Below are 21,525 nucleotides of genomic sequence, written 5' to 3' on the forward strand. Positions count from 1 at the left end.
AGCCCTAGCTTTGCTCTGTCCCGTCCGCGCTCTGCGCGTTTACGTGGACAGAACGCGAAGCTTCAGGACCTCAGATCAGCTCTTCATCTGTTACGGAGGCCAGCAGAAGGGAAAGGCTGTCTCCAAGCAGAGGATGGCCCACTGGATAGTGGATGCCATCGCCTTGGCGTACGAATCCCAGGGCGTGCCTTGCCCGCTCGGGTTGAGAGCCCACTCCACCAGAGGGGTGGCCTCTTCCTGGGCGCTGGCTCATGGCGCCTCGCTGACAGATATCTGTAGAGCTGCGGGCTGGGCGACGCCTAACACGTTCGCTAGGTTTTATAGCCTACGTGTAGAGCCGGTATCCTCGCGTGTACTCGCATCCACTAGTCGGTAGACGTGTTGTACCCACTCTAAGTGTCGGCTTGCAATGCCATTCCCGCCACTGGCCGGATACGTGCATACTTTCACTCCAGTCGCGTTCCCCGCTTGGCGAACCCTGTCGAGTTCCTCCGCCTCCCCCTTCGGCTCGGACATTGCGGAGTGTCTGATGCCAGGCCTACATCCGTCGCTGACGCTGTCTGTTGGCTGGGGCCCTACGTGAGCGGTCCCATATGTGTATTTTCCACGGTTTAAAACTCCCTACGGGCCGAGTCCGTGTCTTTCCCTTAGCAGAGCCAGCTCTGCTGTCACCTGTCAGATGAGTCTCCCCCTAACCAGGTGGAGCCATCCCAGGGACTCCATATGCGTACTGCCCCCCCGGGCCAGTCCATGTGTGTATTCCCACGTAAACTCCTCCCCCATTGGGTAGGTAGTGGCTTCCGCAGCGTCCCTTACGGGTTCGCTTCCCCAGTGTGTCTAGTTTACTTAGTGGGTAGTGGTTAGACAGCAGTAGACTCTCTCGGTGTAAGCTCGCCCCCTTCACCGCCAGCCGGTGCTATGGGCGGCTGAGCTTGTGCTGGGCACTGGAAGGGGTTTCGTAACTGTGGCGCTTTAGTTGGGATCCCAATTCGTCGGTCACTACTGACGTACGTCGAACGTGACCGACTGAAAGGGAACGTCTCGGTTACGTATGTAACCCTCATTCCCTGAAGGAGGGAACGGAGACGTACGTCCCGTCGCCACAGTTTCTGTACCCTCGCTGTAGTGCGGACACCAGTTGTCTCCTCAGCGAAAAACAGAGTGCGATTGCATCTGCTTCCTATTTATATACACCTGTCGGGGGCGGTGCGCATTATGCAAATATCGCACGCCAATTCCATTGGCTTGTTTTAGTTTACACGAAGATGATAGGGCTCTCTAAGCGATATCCCATTCGTCGGTCACTACTGACGTACGTCGAACGTGACCGACTGAAAGGGAACCTTCATTTCTTTTCGACTGAAGAAAGAAAGACATGAACATCATCGTCTTCAGGGAACGAGGGTTACATACGTAACCGAGACGTTTTTGAGGAAAACATTCCAGGATTTTTGTCCATATAGTGGACTTCAATGGGGTTCACCAGGTGGAAGATGCAAATTGCAGTTTCAGTGCGGCTTGAAAGAGCTCTATGTGATCCCAGACGAGGAGTAAGAGTCTTATCTAATGAAACAATTGGTCATTTAAAAAAATAAAATAAAAATGTATATACTTTTTAACCACAAATGCTCGTCTTGCACTGCTCTGTAATGCGCCACGCATTACGCATGACGTAGGCGAAAGTACCGTGGTAGGGCGAAAAAAAAAGAATTTTCTCCTCCAACTTCAAAATTGTCAGATATTGTTGTCTTACCATTTTTTGTTTTGGTGAAGGCCATTTGGCTTAATCGTTGCACGTTCGCTTTGTAGACACTGGATCGATGTCAGTAAATTGACTAGCACAAACCTTAGTAAATCACCTTGCATGATTGATTTAAATACTCTCCTCCCATAAATTTTGCATCTAAAATGGAAACTCCTACAAATGCATATGCAGTAAGGTCAGCCACAAAAATAACACTGTCCACGGCTTTTCACCGCTAATGTTTCACTGTGTGTCTTTAGTAAACCCTAAAAGTAGTTTTTTAATGCCAAAAGAGGGTTTGCGCTCTAAATCTGGGCCTAAACGTCATTCGCTGAACGGGTAAACTCATCTACTCACTAGTCCGCTTTCACAGCCTCATTGTGTTTATGTTGCGCACTTGCAACTGTTATAATTTGAACTTTCAGAGAAAAATATTTTTAAATAAAGACTAAAAGAGCTGTCAGAAGCTTAATGGTAGTGACATTGAAGTCATGCGACCATAATGTGTTTATAGCAACGTTTAGCTTTTTATTTTATGATTGTATTTAGACTTCAAAATGAATAAAAGTTGTTGTGAAGTTTTTCGCAGGGGTTGTTTTGTGAGAACAAACAATTTTCCCTTCAAGAGACATTTGGTATGAATGTATTTATTTTACAAATGCCGACAGAATAATAAAGTCAGGCCTCAAAAGACCTTTTGTTTGGAACAAAACAGTTGCTTTCAGTCAATGAAATCAATAACCATTATATATTCATGGAGAGGGAGCCAAACTTGTCTCTGGTTTATAGATCTCTGAAGTTCAGCTCAGGTGAATGATTATTTTCTTTCTCTGATTTTCCATTTCATGCACCTAATTGGTTAAAATCTCAACTTTTTTTTTTTTTTTTGCCTTGGTTATGTGTATTTTGGTTCCACGTGACCTCTTCAAGCAGAGGACTATGATCTGTCATGTCACAATAATATCATTGGGTCTTCAGATTAATATCCATCAGTAGCCATTGTGACTGCGAGGTCCCACAAGCCCCAGGTCATATCTCTGGCTCCAGTAGTCTTCTTGCCGCTAAGCGGATGCCCTGCAGCCCATCTGCATGGTTTCTCCACAGTATGTAGGTCACCCACAGCTGCTCCCCAAGTGTTTGTTTGGCTGTCTGTCGCCTTCCATTACCGTTTCATCGTGTGGGGCTCGGGGGTCATGCACGTGGTGTGCCACTCCCCCATTGCTCACGCTGACATGCCTCAGCAGTCACAAGGCCAGTACGTACAGATACACACTAATGCATGAGACATAGTGGGCCGTTGATTATTCATGTTCTGAGAGCGGGACATGTAGGAGCAATATTAAAGGCTTTGTTGTGAGTTGGCAAGGCGTGTGCCTGACTGATCTCAGAGAGTGTTGGCATCAGTCCATAGTGACAAAATAAATTAAGGATGAAGCTCATCATATACAAGTCTGTGGGAGAATCTCAAATATATTATATACTGCAGAACAGAATAGCAGTGGTATATTAATGGTATGCTTGAATAGAAACATGGTATTACCATGGATATTTGGACGTGGTATTATGGTGTTGTCATGTTTTAGTCACTACCATGGTGGTACCTTCACCAAAAAAAAAATGTATATTTAATAATGCGTGTCATTTCTACACCACTAGCGCCACCAGATAGAATTGCGGTCTTTTTGAGCCACATACGTTACATGTTTTTGCCATACTTCTCAATAGCAGTTGAATAGAAAAAATTATCATCCAGAAATATTTCTTACCAGCCATGAAAATGTCTTTTGTTGTTTTGTTTAATTTTATCAAAAAATATTTTTAGGGAATTAAAAATTAAATATTACTGTCTCTTTGATAATAGAATTATTCTAATGTACACTGCTGTTCAAATGTTTGAGGTCAGTTCGATTTTTTGTTTTGTTTTTAAAAGAAGTCTCTTATGTTCGCCAAGGCTCCATTTATTCAATAAAAAACATAAAAAATCAATTTAAATTAATTGTTTTCCATTTTATAAATTTTAAATTAGTCAGTAAATTCTTAAAAATCTTACTGACCACAAACTTTTGAACGGTAGTTACGTTTAAACAAAATACAAGTTTTTTAAAATGATTTGACTATTTTTGTTAGAGGAACTGAAACGTTAAATAAAACTATTAATATGTATTGTCAAAAATATATGTTTTGGGGTGAGGGCAATGAACATGCTGGCAGGAAAAGTAAAAATCTAAGATGATTTGATTTTAAGTTCCAATATTCACTATAGTTTTATCGTCTTTCATTGTAGAACATTTTTTTAACAATGTTTTACTGTAAAAGTAAATATGTAACACTAATACTGGCCTACAAATTGATTAAAGTGATTGATACTTTTTCCTGCTGAAACAAACATTAAAGTACATATATTATTTTATTTAAAGTTAATTTTCAACATAGATTACGCCATTTGTACTTGTTAAAATTAAATGATATATACTGTAATGTTTCTCTGTATAAATGTAAAATACATGTAATAACTTAGAATAACTTTTACTGTAGTACTTTTATATTTTTTCTAATTAAAATTAGCATTTTTTTGTTTTGTTTTGTTTTTTGCAATGTTGGAGTACCATGTAAATGGAGAATATGATAATCAGTACCATTATAATTACCATCTGGTACATTCATTATAACATGGTACCTTCACAATAATTTTTTCAAGAGCATTTCCATTCTATAATGGAGATTTTTTTTTGAGGCTCTGGCTTATTGGAGCGCAAATGGTGTCATTGCTGTGACCTGTCTATGCCCTCAATGGCCACTAGCTCAGCTTTTCACATCCCCTGTGGACTCAACACATCTTCACATTAACATAATTGCCGGTTGCCTTAGCAACCCCAGCACAACACTTAGAGGGTCCGAGCCCCTCACTCTCGTCAGTGGACATGAGCTAACAGAAAGTGATTGCATCGACCCTCACCCTCAGGGCACTGCAATAACATTGTAAAGAGACCTGAGTGCAACTTCAGCTCGCACTTTACACAAAAACTCAAGCAGTGGAGCTTCTTCACAGCTGAACACACTCACAATATATTTTCACACACTGTTGTGGTGTTCTTTTGTCCTGTTGGCACAGTTACCAGCCGCTGAGAGATCTGTTTGTGCAGCGGTACGCTGAACAAATATATACTATATATACTATATATATACATTTATGCCTTTTTTTCTGCCATTTATTACAACATGCACCAAAAGGACCACAAAAGTACACTATTTAAAGAAGACTATTATGCTTTTTCACATTTTCAACTTTCTTTTGTGTGTAATGTTGCTGTTTTAGCAATATTAGAAAGGTCTGCCAAGTTACAAAGCACAAATTTAAATAATTCCCTCCCAAGATGAGACCTGGTTGAGTTGCATTTGTTGAAAGGGCAAGACATTTCCAAAACACGCTCAAATTAGTTGACCAATCACAACACACTGGTCCAGCCGACCACCCAGAGCACTTTGAGCTTTTTGGAAGGAGGGGCTTCATAGAGAGACAGAAACTAAACAGAGCGTTACAGACAGACTGGGAAGAAAAGTGCTGCAACAATATAAAATATGTGAAAAATAAGGTGTTTTTTTTTTTAAAACAGTCAAGCATGAAAACCTATTCTAGTAGACCCCAAAAAAACTAAATCAAGATGTTGTAAAAGGGCATAACATGGCCTCTTTGAAATAAAGGTACCAAAAAAAAAAAAAAAAGTTAAACAGCTTTAACAGTTAGAAGAGCCAATTTAGATTCTTCAAAGAACCTTTAAGTGAACAGTTCTTAAATCAATTTTTTTTTTATTAATGTGAAGAACATTTAAATAATCTAAAGAATTCCTTAATGGAATCATAAGTGCCAATTAAGATCCTTTATTTAATCATACAGTGTTTCAGATCTTCTGAAGTCATATGGTAGTTTTATGTGAAGAACATCAAATTAAGTTATTAGAAAAATGTGTTATTCTGTGGAAGTCCTCTCATGCATAGCTTTTAAATCTCATGCATGCTTGCACGTTCAAACGTGTAACAGTTCTTGACATACTGACAGCTTAGTGAGCGAGCTGGTAACTCACCGCTTGCTTGATTCAGTGAAAAAGTCTTTAATTTGGTAACTGGGGGTGGCAATCAGCAGGAACTTAAAGGATTAGTTCACTTTTAAATAAACTTTTGCTGATAATTTACTCATCCCCATGTCATCCAAGATGTTCATGTCTTTCTTTCTTCAGTCAAAAAGAAATTAAGGTTTTTAATGAAAACATTGCAGGATTTTTCTCCATATAATGGACTTCAATGGGCACCAAGCGGTTCAAGGTCCAAATGAGAGTTTCAGTGCAGCTTCAAATGGCTTTACACGATACCAGACGATAAATAAGGGTCTTATCTAGCGAACGATTGGTCATTTAAAAAAAAAATAAAAAAAGTTTAAGGTTTATAAGCACAAATGCTTGCCATGCTCTGTTCTGCGATGGGCGTTCGTGAAGTCACGTAATACGCAATTACGTTGAAAAGGTCACGTTTACAAAAAAAGGTAAAACAACTAATGGTTCTTCCATCCTGTGTTGTCAGTGCCATCAGACTGTCATACCCTTCTCCATCAGAGCAAAAACACCTCTAAAGGGGGTCGCACACCGGACGCGAAGCTTGGCGCCGCACAGCGTCGTGTCTCTGACAACTCACAGGTATCGCACACCGGCCGCGCACATTATATACACGCAAGCTCACTTTTGGATTGACTCCTGATAGAAGAGCTGCACAATGGGAGTGTTTTACATCAAGAGGGAAACGTTACATATGCCTATGCTTTAATATTTCGCACTGAGGTTAGTGTAACTTACAAGGAAAAATGGCACAACAAAGCAAGAGGTAAGAAAAGGCTACGTTTATTATACATTTTTAGACTTTATTCAAGCTGTTAAACTAAAAATGTAAAATTAATATATCTTGCAGCACAGGATGAAGTCAGTATGTACATTAACGATGATTTGAGAGAAATATAATATACATTTAATGTAAAACAATGTACATGGCGCTCTGTGGCGGGGCAGGTTTTTGAACAACTTCCTGAGTCGTAGCTGGGCGCCACGGACAAGCGCTGAATGTCACCGCCGGTGTGTGTACACTCATTGAAAACAATGCGTTCGAATTTTAAAGACGTGGCGCGGCCCTGAGCTTTGCGTCCGTTGTGCAACCCCCTTAAAACGCTGTTGCTCAGTAAAGGTGGAAATCCATTTTGTCCGGTAATGCAGCGAGATGGAAACAGGGACTCACCGACTGATTGAAATGGTCCAGTCGTGGCAGCATTGAGATTCTTCCTCTGTTGGCAATGGTTGGCATTTGCCACATGTGCACCACCACATCTCGTTAGATCTTTGTCTGCCCAATGCTTGAGAGGTTTGTGTCGCCGCAGCAGTCCCTTCCTTTGTGTATTCTTGTTCAAAAAGGTATGTCAGGGCGAAAAACTCATCTTCTCCTCGAAGTTCAAAATCCGACATTGTTGTTTTACCTTTTTTTGTAAACGCCGTTTGACTTAGTATTTGCACTTTCAACTTGTAAACACTGAATCGGTACTTCTGCCTACGTCAAGCGTGACCTTTTCAACGTAATTGCGTATTACGTGACGTCACGAACGTGCATCGCAGAACAAAGCAAGGCGAGCATTTGTGCTTATAAAACTTAAACTTTTATTTTATTTTTAAATTACTGATCGTTTCGCTAGATAAGAGCCTTATTCATTATCTGGTATCGTTTAAAGCCCTTTGAAGCTGCACTGAAACGGTCATTTGGACCTTGAACCGTTTGGTGCCCATTGAAGTCCATTATATGGAGAAAAATCCTGGAATGTTTTCATCAAAAACCTTAATTTCTTTTTGACTGAAGAAACAAAGACATCTTGGATGACATGGGGGTGAGTAAATTATCAGCAAAAGTTTATTTAAAAGTGAACTAATCCTTTAAGGCCCTTTTAAAACAAGAAAGATAAATATAATGGAAACTATACTGGATAACGTTCTATTTATTATAAGCGCACAGTGGTTCTGTCATCTGTCAATTTAAATGATCAAGCTCTTTAAATTGGATGGATTCTGATTGGCTGTTAATGTTTTTATTATTCATCAGCTTGAAAAATTGTCCTGAAAGTGATTCCAATGACATTATTATTGTAATATCATCTTTTATATATTATGATGACATTGAAATGATTTATGTATAGTGTGAAGTTACTCAAAACCATGGTATATTGTGATCTTTTTCTCTTTCACTGTCATTGGACTTTTATGCTTTGCATAATTCTATGATTGATTTGTTTTGTGAATCTGTTCAACCAATGAGCTGATAACAGCTGGCACAAAAGAATCATTCACTCACTCTATAGCTGCTTTTCCACCATCAAGCCAGCTAGGAACATTTCAGTTGTATTTCCACTTCAGCCTGGTACGGGACAGCACGATTACAAACCGTTCTTAGCCTGAAATTCTCATGACGGTTAGCTAACTGTGCTGAACTGTAGAATGCGTGTAGTGACATCGCCACTCAGGATTGGTCGCTTGCCTGTTGCCTGGTTACCAGTTTCTCTGTAGCTGGCTAAGCATGCTATTTTAGCGACATAAACACACACTCTTGCTTTACCAAGGCAATGATTGATGCATTTGTATTAAAGGGTTCGTTCACCCCAAAATGAAAGTTCAGTCATTTATTACGTTTCGTTGCAGAGCTTCAGTGTTTATGTCTAAACGTGGGCTCACGCATGCATTGTACTGCTCACGTGACCAATACTGAGCGGACGTAAACACTGAAGCTCTGCAACGAAAATAGTGTAGCAGTATGACAGGGGACAGGTGAATTTGTTGAATAAAGTTGTTATTTTTGTTTTGTTTTTTTGCACAAAAAGTCTTCTCGTCGCTTCATAATATTAAGGTTGAACCACTGTAGTCACGTCAACGGTTTTAGTGATGTGTTTTTAGTACCTTTCCAGACCTCAAAAGGTGCAATGTCATTGCTGCCTACATGTGGATCAGATACTCTTGGATTTTATCAAAAATATCTTCATTTGTGCTTCGAAAAGGTCTTATGGGTTTGGGATGACATGAGGGTGAGTAATTAATGACAGAAAGTTCAGTTTTAGGTGAGCTAACCCTTTAATTTATGCATTTACTCACATGTAAACATTCATCAGCAAAGTTTTTGAAGCATCAAAGTGGTTGTTACAGTGGCAGTCAATCGAAGGAAATCTGACAGCATCCAAAAAGATCTTCATTTGTGCTCTAAAGATGAACGAAAGTCTTGAAACAACATGAGAATGAGTAATTAATGACATAATTTTCATTTTGGGGTGAACTAACCCTTTAAATTCCAACTAGCTCTGTTATCAGCCTCACAATGGAAAATTAAACCATATCCGTACCAACTGGGCCGGATTGGCACAGAATGGAACAGTTAAGCAACGAGAGGGATTGGCCCGATGGTGGAAATGTGGCTTATGTAACAGGAGGTTGTCTATTTATTATCTACATAATATTTTGTGTTGTCTTTCACATTTTTTGTCATGGGGCAGCAGATTAAGCAGCGGGGCAACTGGGGTGCAGCAGAGTCACTGTAATATCTATAAAAAACTTCAGTTCTAAGCCAGTGTCGTGTTAAGAATTGAAACTGACTGAGATTAAATGTTTGTGGTTTTTCCAGAGGCCTTCACGGAGAAGCACAGCCCTCAGACTGCCCACAATCTGCTCCAGGAGGAGGTTGCACGCGCCGAAGAACAGTCTGAGGTGATTTTAAAGTCCTTTGCATCCTTTATATATCCTGAAAGTGTTTCGGTGTCTCCCTGCCCACACCGTATCAAAAGACGGGAACAATTTTGACATGTTATTTTTTAGCAGTTCTCTCAGGATGTTGTTTATTCAGACAGACTGTTGAATGAACATGCCCTGCCAACTGAACCAGAACAAAGCAGAATGAAAGCCTGACAAAAGTGCAGAAGGTCTCTACATGACACAATCCATATTTAAACAGGACTGGTTGATCCGGCTCTGAATTTGAGGGTGACATGAAGGTGAAAATCCACCCTCAAAATCCACTAACCTCTGCACTACTTACAAAGATGGATCTGTGATCTAATCAATGATTTAAAGCATTGACAGCCTATGTGTTATAAATAAGAGATGAGGCAAACACATCAGAGCTGATGTCACGTCTCCAGCACTGTGGTTTGTCCCAGAAGTGGAAAACCAGCACTCCCAACATTTCATTAAGAACATTTCTCCTCACATGGTGTTTTCTTTCTTCTGTAGATATAACTCAGCCTATATGGAATTTGATGCTTAACCCTTAAGTCTGACACATGATAGTCAAATAATAGTCAGAAAAAAAGTTGAAATGGAACAGTTTATTGAACCTTCAGACAAGAATATTGTGATATGTATTGTATTTGATACATTACACGTATGGCTCATATAGTATAAATTGAATTTACCCAAGAAGGAAAAAACACCTCAATTTTATTCAGAAGCCCAAACTGGGCAAAAAATATGCCATTTTAATGCAGTTGCTGATATTTGTATGGCTAGAAATTAAGATAAAATTCTGATAGGTTGTAAATCAGTGAGATCTTTATAACAGTCATAGAAATATGACTAACCATATAAAAATTAATTCATGAATGTAGTTAATAAAAATGAGTAAAGATTTCACAGCAAAAAAGCATGTGTACCACGATCATGGTTTTGATCATGTTGATAATTTAGAGGCTTGAGAAATTTGCGTATCAGAACAGTAGGCTTTATGGGGCCTTTTTTTTTTTTTTTTTTTTTTACATTTTTTCAAAAGAAAATGAGTGGTTCAAGCCTGTGCAGGTGTTCTGGGTGAATTTTAGTGCAATGTCATGCAGTTGCAAGGGTGGTTGCTTATTAGCCCAAGTCAAATACTCAAGTCTCAATAATATTCCCTTCTTTAGTGTAAGTCTATGAGATTTGTTTTTTTTGCCCAGCAGGCAAAAATTGCATTTCTGATTGCTTAAAGTAATGGTACTCAACAAGTTGCTTGATTTAAGCTGTCATTCGCATCTGAAGCACAGGTGCAGGACAAGTTATAGACTATACAAATTGTTCAATATGAATACAACAGTTGTAATATCAGCCCTCATTGTCTCAGAAGCATGAAAATGGTTTCATCTATTTGTATGGATATAATTCAATTTTAGCCTGGCCGTGTCTGTGCATCCCTGTTTTTCATCCATGCGCTCATGTTCCTTGTTAACATTCATTACTAGTGATGAGAAATCAGGCTTGTTTGCGCAAATTGATTCCTTTGAACGGTTTGTTTGAATAAATCAGTAAAAAAAAAAAAACAATCCAGGTATTTGTTGCAAATTACTACAGTCAAAATTTTTTTTTTTTTGTCGAATTTATTTGATTAAAAATACAGTAAAACAGTATTATTGTGAAATATCATTGCTTAACTTAAATTAACTGTTTTATATTTTAATATATTTTAAAATGTCATTTATTCCTGTGATGGCAAAGCTGAATTTTCAGTCTTCAGTGCCACATGATCCTTCAAAAATCATTTTAATATGTTGATTTGTTGCTCAAGAAATATTTCAATGTTAAAAACAGTTGTGCTGCTTAATATTTTTGTGGAAACCATGTTGCATTTTTCAGGATTCTTTGATGAATAGAAACATAAAAGTCCCTTAAATGTAGAGCCTAAATATATTATACATAAAGCAATGCAAAAATTACTTTCCTTTTTTTCTTGGCATTTTAATAAAATGCTTTTCATTAAAACAGTTTCATTTGCAGATTAATGAGTCTGTGAGATGTTGACTCAAAACTGGTTTACAAACCATTTGAATGTATTCACTGAAAAGATCTGACTCAGAAGAACGATTTCTCCACATATTGAACATCACAAATGATTTCGTGATATGTTAGCCTCACACACTATTCAACAGAGTGCTTAAAACAGCTCAGCACAACATGCGCCATTGGAAAAATACTCTTTAGATGTCTTCTCTTGTTGTTGTCTCAGCCGCCCTGTCCCACCCGTTCAGCTTTATCTGATTGATCTACGTGGGGTTATCCATCCTCAAGCTGTAAACAAGCACTGTGTCTTCCACCTCACACAGGCCCGATCGATAGCTCTGTGACTTTGTCATTATGCCCCTGCCGTCTGATTGATGATCTCACTCCATCGTAAGTAAGCTGTACGGAGAGCAAGCCTTCAGCAGGACCTGTGCCAGACAAAACATCAGTACGACACGTGTGTTTCTGAGCCGGATTAAAGCTGTGGATTCCCACAGGACTTGCATATTCTATTCGCCTAGAAAAGGGCTGATGGCAACTGTTCATAGTTCTTATATGAAACTATAAAATTTTAATGATGCCTTGATTGAGGAATTATAAAGAGCTAATAAACAGCAGGAGACCACATGAATAACTGTAGGAGGGCTCTGCTTTATCCATTAAGACAAACTCCATTTATAACTTTTGGATACATTTAACTTTGTGTTCATGCAATAGTAATTTTACTTTTGATTACATTGGGAAACCCCACTGAGGTAAGACATTATTTCTGTTGCTTATACTTGAGGGATTTCAACAAACCCCTGACCCTTAGTACTAACTTGTTTGTCATGTTTGTTTAGAAAGGTTTGCTTTGACGTTTTTGATTAGATTTTTTGCCTGCCAAAAAATTAAACGAGTGAAAAAAACAACAACATAGACTTGCATTAAAAAAAGGGATTTTAACCACTTATGTTATGTTATTATGTAGAGTTGCGAGAATAAGTATGTGAAACACTTGCAGAATCTGTGAAAATGTGCATACAAAATAAGAGAGATCATACAAAATGCTTGTTATTTTTTACTTAGTACTGTCCTGAGTAAGATATTTTACATAAAAGATGTTTGCATTTAGTTCACAAGACAAAAAATAGCCGAATTTATTAAAATGACCCAGTTCAAAAGATTGTGAACCATTGATTCTTAATACTGTGTGTGGTTACCTGGATGATCTACGACTGTTTTTTTGTTTTGTGATGGTTGCTCAAGAGTCTTGTTTGTTCTGAGCAGTTAAACTGAGCTCTGTTCTTCAGAAAAAATCTCCAGGTCCCAAAAATTCTTTGCATATTTGAACCCTTTACAACAATGACTGAATGATTTTGAAATCATCTTTTCACAATGAGGACAATTGAGGCACTCAAACACAACTATTAAAAAATGTTCAAACATTCACTGATAATAATAAACAAATAGGCCTGGGTAAAAAATATTGATTTCTCGATTTTAATCTATTCTCATTTTAACAAACCGATATTGATTCTTAAATCCCAAGAATTGATTAGTCTAGTCTGTTTTCAGTTGATGATTGAGCAGAACATGTAGAACCTCTCGTCCAATAAATTGCAGTAATCTTTGTGCTTTGTTTGTTTGTTCGTTTTGGCGCTGCTTAATGTGGTGTGACAGATTGCTTTAGTGCCTCAGTTAAAGAGAAGCGGCAGCACGGATCACATATGAACATCCTCTTCTCTGCTTTAATACCAGTTACAGAGCGAAATAAACATGAATAAACATCTGAAGGTGTGTTAAAAGATACAGTACAACTTACCTCAATCCATATCATGTCTCGTGTAATCGCTCAATCAGTGTTTCATCCTCGGAAAGTCGTCAATAAAACAGCTTGTAAACAATGTCATGTAACGTCACATTTACCGCAGAAAAACATATTCAGTGACCATAAACTCATTAGTCAGCTAGAAAGTATACTCAGCAGAGTATGCTTTAAATTCTGATAAATATAGCTATGCACGTTACATATTCATTATAATTCATAATGTTCTGTTCTGTAACTGAAATGCTACATCCAAAATAATTGTAATTGAATCAAAATCGTAATCGTAATTTAATCGAATCGAAAGCATGTGAATAGTAATCGAATCTAATTGTTAAAATTGTGTCAATACCCAGCCCTAATAACAAACATACTTGTCCATACTATGATTTGGTATCAGATGTTTTCAGGACTATTATTAAATATATGAAATGAGACCATTCAGACACATTTTAAGGAACTACAAACAACTTCTTTTTTTGACTGTGAAAATATGCATTGTACAGACTGTACTTGTCCATAGGCTACTATTTATCTTGCTGCATCAAGAAGTTAAACTAAAAAATTAGTAAAACAAAAAGTATTCAACAAATGGTTTCACTTACAAAAATATATTAAACTGCACATTTGTGACAACAAAAGTGGTTGCATAGTCATCTGTATGCAAAAAAAGTCACTGTGAGCCATTTTACATGCATTGTGCATTTCTCTTAATTGAATAAATAATAATAATAATAATAATAATAACAAAAGTGCACAATTTATGGAGAACAAAGGAAAATCCAATGACCACACAGACCTTGTTCCATGCATGCACTAGTCACTCTGTACTTTACATCAGTGACTAATGAGAAAAATGACACTTGTTCTTCTGCCAATACTTTGAACTTTGGAAAAAATTGTGTGAATGCAATTCTAAGACAATGGTGCAGGTGTTCATTGTGAAGAATGTTGACTCTCAGCAATATGTGGAACCAAACATGGTCAGGATGTGGTGCTGTTTTGTTTAGAACAGGGAAATCAGCAGCCGGCACCATCTTTCCCCAGAAAGCAGCAGGGTCACAATTACCAACCTGCTCTTTCAAAGCCACATTTTCTTGCAGTTCAATCAATTCCATTTGTTGTGATACAACATTTGCCCATGTGAGGATCTGTTTTGCTTCCTCTGAAAACTCATTTGTGACCAAGAATGGGTTCTGTATGATCAACAGCAAATGTCCTCCAGGAACAAAGTCATCAAAGTGAGTCTTGAAGTTGTCCATCAGCTTCTGTATGAAATTAGCATGGTAGGACATATCTTTCTCTCTCTTGATTTGCTTCAAAAGTATGAGGAAGAGGACAAGTTCATTGTGGAGATCAGTCTTGAAAATCTCCAACTTCCTCTGGAAAGACCTGACTGCTGTTATCAAATTACATAATGTGTTGTTCTGTCCCTGCAGCTTAACATTGAGCTCATTAAGATGAGATGTAATGTTTGCCAAAAATGCATCTGTTTGCATCTTCTCCACATCTTCCTTTTCTCTGATAGGAAAGCTTTGATCTCCACCCGAATGGCCCAAACGCACTCCAAAACCCTGACAATGACTATGTTTACATGTGCACCAATAATGCAATATTATTTGCAGTGATAGGAATAACGGTGTTATAAATAAACAGCGTTACTTTTTTCACTAACAAGAAATCAAACAAATTACTTTTTCACCCGTTACAACGCCGTCACCGTTACTGACAACAACAAAAAAAATGCTGCATTACTATAATTGAGCTCACTGAAGCGGTTTTTATCAGAGTAGACGCTCTCTCAGCCATTGGACCTGCAAAGTTTTTTTCTCTGGTGTGTGTTGGGGCGGGACCCATGCTAACTAATGACGACTGGTGTGTGAGTAGAGATGATAGACCTCCAAAGAGTTTTGTTGTAAAGAAATAGTACAGGTTAGTCATACACAAATATAATTTTAAACTGATAATAATGTTCGATGCTCTGTGTGTGTGTGTGTGGGTGTGTGTGTGTCAGAGCATGTCAGCGGAGTGCGAGTTCAAACCAGAATACCCTTTGTGACATGCTGGATAGAAAATATGTGAAAGAAGTTTTTTCTAGTGGACTAGTACTTGTTCATTTAAGCCATTAGTTGACTAATCACATTTATATTAATTTAATTTCTTAAATACTGGAGAGAATAAACCACAATAATGAGTGTTTACATAATATAGGCTATATAGCACTCAAGCGTAAAGCTTTCCATAAAGAACCGGCAAAAGTAATGATTATGATTGTGAAAAAAACAGCAAGGAGATATTTTAATGGTTTATTAATAAAGTAATGTTTTCTGAATCAGTGTCGGATGCAAAGATGAAGTTGACATTGCTGACTCTTATCATCTCCGTGGACACGCTTAAAGAGAAAATGCACATTTCATTCGGATTACATAATCAGAGAGTAGACTATTTCTTTTTGTTTTGAATTATTTTGTTTAAAAGTAGACATTTCAAGCTTTCTATAGATATATTTCTCATGTCTGTGAGACAAGCAGCCTCATTTAGCCTAAGACGCTCTCCAGTTCACATGCAAGTGATCGCGCCAGCGCCTCCATGTCATGATTATATTTTCTGCTATATTTGCTTCTTATTTATTAAATCCAGGCAATTGGTTGATGAAACATTTGTAAAAATTAGATCTTAATTTTAATCAAATGAAATTCACTTTAAAGAAATGCTTTCTACAAAACAAAACTTAATGAAGTGATCAAAATCATGTCTGATCCCACTCCATGTCTCCTGATATATATATCTTATGATGTATCCTATCTTACTCATGTTGTTCACTTTTCATAATCAAATAGATGAATTTAAAACATAACACGTTCTTCACGTCACATTCTTCGCGCCATCTGGATGAAGATACGAAGCAGCTGACTGCGGAGCGAGTTGTGCTGACAAGAGTTTAGCGATTTGGAGAAGAGAAAACTTATAATAATGTTGTGACGAGCAGGGCGGGCGAGAGCCGTGAGGGAACGGCGCGAGGCCGGTGACGCGAGTGATAATGAGAATCACCTGCGAGGCGCGCCGGCCTCGAGTCTCTCACGGAGGAGCTCCGGAGGCATAAAAGGAGGAGCGATGTCAGTGAAGGAAGAGAGAGGACCAGGCCTGGACTTTATTTTATGTTTTATTATGTTTGTGTGGCCGGCAGACGTCCGTGAGGGTCTGCTGGCATTACTTTCATTTTGTTCTTTGTTTATTTTATTAAAGATTATTGTTTGAACGTTCACCGGTTCCCGCCTCCTTCTTCCCACATTTACGAACCACGTTACATTTAACTCGCTCACTCACCAAAGATCTCCCGATGCTCTCTCCCGCCGCAGACCTCGCTGAACCATGCCCCCCTCACAAATGTCACAGAGTTCATGAAGTTGTGTGAACAACACAGGGCATCCGCATATGTCCGGGCACATGCGCACTTTTGTCAGAGTGGTAATAATGTGATTAACGTGTTTACATGCCTGTTTATTTCAATTAAAATTGGCATACACCATCTAGTTTACTGCGATTGGTTACTACGATTATTATGAGCTTAATCACATTACTTTAATTGAAGTATTGCGTTTTCATGAGGTAAAGTTTAATCGCAATATTGCCAAAATCCCATTATAATTGCATCATGACGGTGCATGTATACGCACTCATTGTTGTGAAATAGTAAGTCATCATAGCTGGCATTGACCTCTGTCAGAAAGCCTCTTAGCAGACAATGCTGTAGGGACGAAGGTGCTATAAAAAGTTTATCAGTTTCATCATTGTTGTCGTGACCTCAGCATACTCTGGCTCCGACTAGGGTCAAAAATACTGGTGTAACACAGTTCGTAAATACGGGAAGAAGGAGGCGGGAACCGGCGAACATTCAACAAAGAACAAAACGAAAGTAATGCCGGCAGACCCTCGCGGAAAAAAATTCTTGGTCCGGTTCCCAGACACACTGCCGCTTGGTCCTCAGCCTGCCGAGAGGCTTTTCCTCGCGGTGCCATACGATGGCACTGGACGCTTGGTGGACGGCTTGATCCTCGACTGCCGGCGATGGCTCTTCTGGCTGAGGGCAGCCGGCAGCGAGTCCCCCGTCCCCTGCTCCTCCCCTTCATGGCGGACGGCAGCAGGCTTCGGCCCACGGCGGACGGCAGCGACTCCTCCGCTCCTTCCTGGATGGCAGCCACCCCACCTCGTCCCAGGAGCACGGCATCCAGGTCTCTGTCCCACCTTTCACAAGGCTCCAGTACCACCACCTCGGGCAGCCTCTCACGGTCTTCACTCCCGCGCTGCCCGAACTCCGCAGCACCGCGATCCCCCTCAGCAGCGAGGGCTCTCCGACAGCATGTCCCTCCTTCCTCCTGGGTTTCGGCACCAATGTAACACAGTTCGAAAATACAGGAAGAAGGAGGCGGGAACCGGCGAACATTCAATAAAACTTTAATTCAAAATAAACAAAGAACAAAATGAAAGTAATGCCGGCAGACCCTCGCGGATGTCTGCCGGCCACACAAACATAATAAAACATAAAATAAAGTCCAGGCCTGGTCCTCTCGTCCTTCACTGTCGTCGCTCCTCCTTTTATGCTCCCGGAGCTCCTCCGTGAGAGACTCAAGGCCGGTGCGCCTCCCAGGCGGAGCTCGTTAACTCTTGCGCCACCGGCCTCGCGCCATTCCCTCATGGCTCTCGCCCGCCCTGGTCGCCACAACTGGTACTTCAGTACCAATTTGAATGTCCTTTCCTCACGTGTGTGTGCTTCAGGAGTTGTTAAACCAAAAGGTCTTCACTGAATTCCTTCTTTGTTTCATCAATGTATCTATCTAATACAAGAAGTCGTATCTGTTGATTCACGTTTGCACGTTTTATGTCTTCATGGCTTCACATTGGCACTAAGGCACATTGGTTTTGAACTTGTCGAGGGGAGAACGAATGCATACTTTTCTGTCCACTTGTCTTTAAAAATGTGATTTTTGCTATCAACTTTTCTTGTCTTTGAATATGCCATACATTCGCAAAGTCTATGTCTGATATCGATGTTCTGTTTCTGTGTGCGTCCCTCTGCTGCTTGCTCATAGTTGCAACACCGTCTTTTACGTACAAAGATGTTTGCATATAAGGATAGGATTGGATTAGATGAGGATCTCTTAATACTCAAAGTTGGATAGGATGCAGAACTCGTCATGATAGCCATTTGCATAAACTCACATGTTTGGATCGGATACGGTTTCTTCACTGATAGAGAGTGAGAGGCTGCGCTGGGTCGATCATGTTTGAAAGCTGTCTAAAAATATTTTATTGACTTTGATATTGTTTAATGCTGTTTGGTCCATATTGGTCTTTTGCTGGGTCCAGACATGGACCACAGTCTACCATTTGAATATGACTGCTCTATTAAATTAAGATCTGGTGATTGTAGAGGGCATTTGAGTTTAGTGAACTCATTGTCATTTTCAAGAAACCACTCTTTTGTGGCATGGCACATGGATACACTGTGGTCATAAAGGGATGGACATGGTCAGCAACAATACTAGGCTGTGGCATTTAAACAATGCTCAATTGGTACTAAAAAGCCCAAAGTGTGCCAAGAAAATATCCCCCACACCATCACACCACCAGCAGCAGCCTGAAGCGTTGATACAAGGCAGGATGGATCCATGATTTCATGTTGTTTATGCGACCCTACAATCTGAATGTAGCAGCAGAAATCAAGACTCATCAGACCAGGCAATATTTTCCAACTTTCTATTATCCAGTTTTGGTGAGCATGTTTACATGTTGTGCGTTCAGAGATGCTTTTCTGCAGACCTCATTGTAACGAGTGATAATTTGAGTTGCTGTTGCCTTTCTATCAGCACAAACCAGTCTGGCCATTCTCCTCTGACCTCTGGCATCAACAAGGCATTTTCGCCACAGAACTGCCACTCACTGGATATTTTCTCTTTTTCAGACCATTCTCTGTAAACCCTAGAGATGTTTTATGCGTGAAAATCCCAGTAGATCAACAGCTTCTGAAATACTCAGACCAGCCCGTCTGGGACCAAGTCACTTAAATCATCTTTTATCCCCATTCTGATGCTTAGAAGAAGAGCATCTCTGAAATATATATATCAGATTTAATTTTTAATATTAACTTTGCTGTTTGCTTTTGACATTTTTATTACTGTTTTATTTGTGTATTTAGCATTAATTATTTTTATTTGTTTCAAATCTAAAAGTTTTTCATGTAGTATTTATATATATATATTTTTTAATATTTTATATAATTTTTTACTTTATTTTGCTTTATTTCAATTACTGAAAAGAAGTTTTAATAGTTTTAGTTTTAGAACACTCATAGCAACCACATGTTTTACTTCATAACATGTAAAAATCAAATGTGTAGGACTTTAAAAAAAAATCATATATATGTATTCATGCAATACCGTTTGGATCCTTTTACTTTTTATTTGTGGAATAGTAGCTTTACCTGCAATTGTAAAATCCCAGTGTGACGTAGATTGGGTAGGACATCATAACCTTGTTTATTTATTTGTTCATTTATTTATTTATTTGATGTGTAGTTTGCCAAGGGCAGTGTCCTAAAACACTTTATTGTTCTGTCTGCGAGGACATTTAGGGGGTGGGTTTGTGCACATGAGACTTATCAATTATTCAATACCCAATACTGAGACAGACAGAGTGCAGACAACTTCCCCCTCCACCAGAGGCTTCAGGCGACACATGAGGTCATGTTGAATTTATACTGGGATTATTTGTGCAGACATCATGTTTGTGTGTTAAACTCTACGATGTAAAAAACAATGTCCGGTAACCCAAAAACGTCCTTTATGTGTTAACATCTAAATTCATTGATTTTACCTGCTAAAAAAACAAATAAGAAAACATCTTAAACGTGACATGGTAACCCATACTTGGAATTTGTCCTCTGCATTTAACACATTAGGAGGAGTGAGTATCGAACACACACACCCAGAGCAGTGGGCAGCCACTTTGCTGCGGCGCCAGGGAGTGATTTGGGGGTTAGGTGCCAGTCATTTCCTGCCGGTATTGAGACTCAAACCCGCAGCCGTCAGGTTACCAGTTTGACTCTCTAACCATTAGGCCACGACTGCCCCATTTTAAATGAGCCTAAAGTGTGCTCTTTTGATGGTTTTAGAGTGGTTTTAGGCACTTTTATGCTGCTCAGGCTGGGAGATTAGACCAGAATTTCCCAAACAGGGTTTTGTGAAAAAAATTAAATAAATAAATAAGCCAATTATCAAACTTAAAGAGCTAGTTCACCCAAAAATGAAAATTCTGTCATTTATTACTGACCCTCATGCCGTTCCACACCCGTAAGACCTTCGTTAATCTTCGGAACACAAATTAAGATATTTTTGTTGAAATCCGATGGCTCAGTGAGGCCTGCATAGGGAGCAATGACATTTCCTCTCTCAAGATCCATAAAGATACTAAAAACATATTTAAATCAGTTCATGTGAGTACAGTGGTTCAATATAAATATTATAAAGTGACGAGAATATTTTTGGTGCGCCAAAAAAACAAAATAACAACTTATTTAGTGATGGCCGATTTCAAAACACTGCTTCAGGAAGCTTCGGAGCATTATGAATCAGCGTGTTGAATCATGATTCAGATCACGTGTCAAACCGCCAGACTGCTGAAATCACGTGACTTTGGCGTTCCGAACCGCTGATTCGACACACTGATTCATATCGCTCCGAAGCTTCATGAAGCAGTGTTTTGAAATCGGCCATCACTATATAAGTTGTTATTTTGCTTTTTTTTGGGGCACCAAAAATATTCTCGTCGCTTTATAATATTAATATTGAACCACTGTATTCACATGAGCTGATTTAAATATGTTTTTAGTACATTAATAAATGACAGAATTTTCATTTTTGGGTGAACTAACCCTTTAAAACTAAAATGTGCAATAATTTCTATTTAGTGCAACTTCATAGACTGCAAAAATAAAAGCTACACTATCTTAAACCTGCTAAGACCAGCAGTCTACCTTAGGCTGGTTTAAGCTATTTTTTTCCAGCAGTGTTTATTTAACTCAAAAATATTTCTTGAAATGACAGAATCAATCAGACTGCCACCAAAAGTCATTTTAAGGTTCATATTAGGTGTAAAAATAACTTGTTTTA

The 21,525-nt window shown here is 39.1% G+C and overlaps 1 protein-coding gene across 1 annotated transcript in view; it reads left to right on the plus strand.

Annotated features, from left to right (window-relative positions):
* Positions 1-21,525, plus strand: part of vps37d (VPS37D subunit of ESCRT-I) — a 64,785-nt gene that overhangs the window by 41,518 nt on the left and 1,742 nt on the right. Inside the window, exon 3 of the mRNA XM_067407584.1 lies at positions 9,434-9,516. Coding sequence (XP_067263685.1) covers positions 9,434-9,516 — 83 coding nt within the window. The remainder of the gene's footprint in view (positions 1-9,433; positions 9,517-21,525) is intronic.

Source organism: Chanodichthys erythropterus, chromosome 13 (genome assembly GCF_024489055.1).
Source record: "Chanodichthys erythropterus isolate Z2021 chromosome 13, ASM2448905v1, whole genome shotgun sequence".
NCBI classification, from domain to species: domain Eukaryota; kingdom Metazoa; phylum Chordata; class Actinopteri; order Cypriniformes; family Xenocyprididae; genus Chanodichthys; species Chanodichthys erythropterus.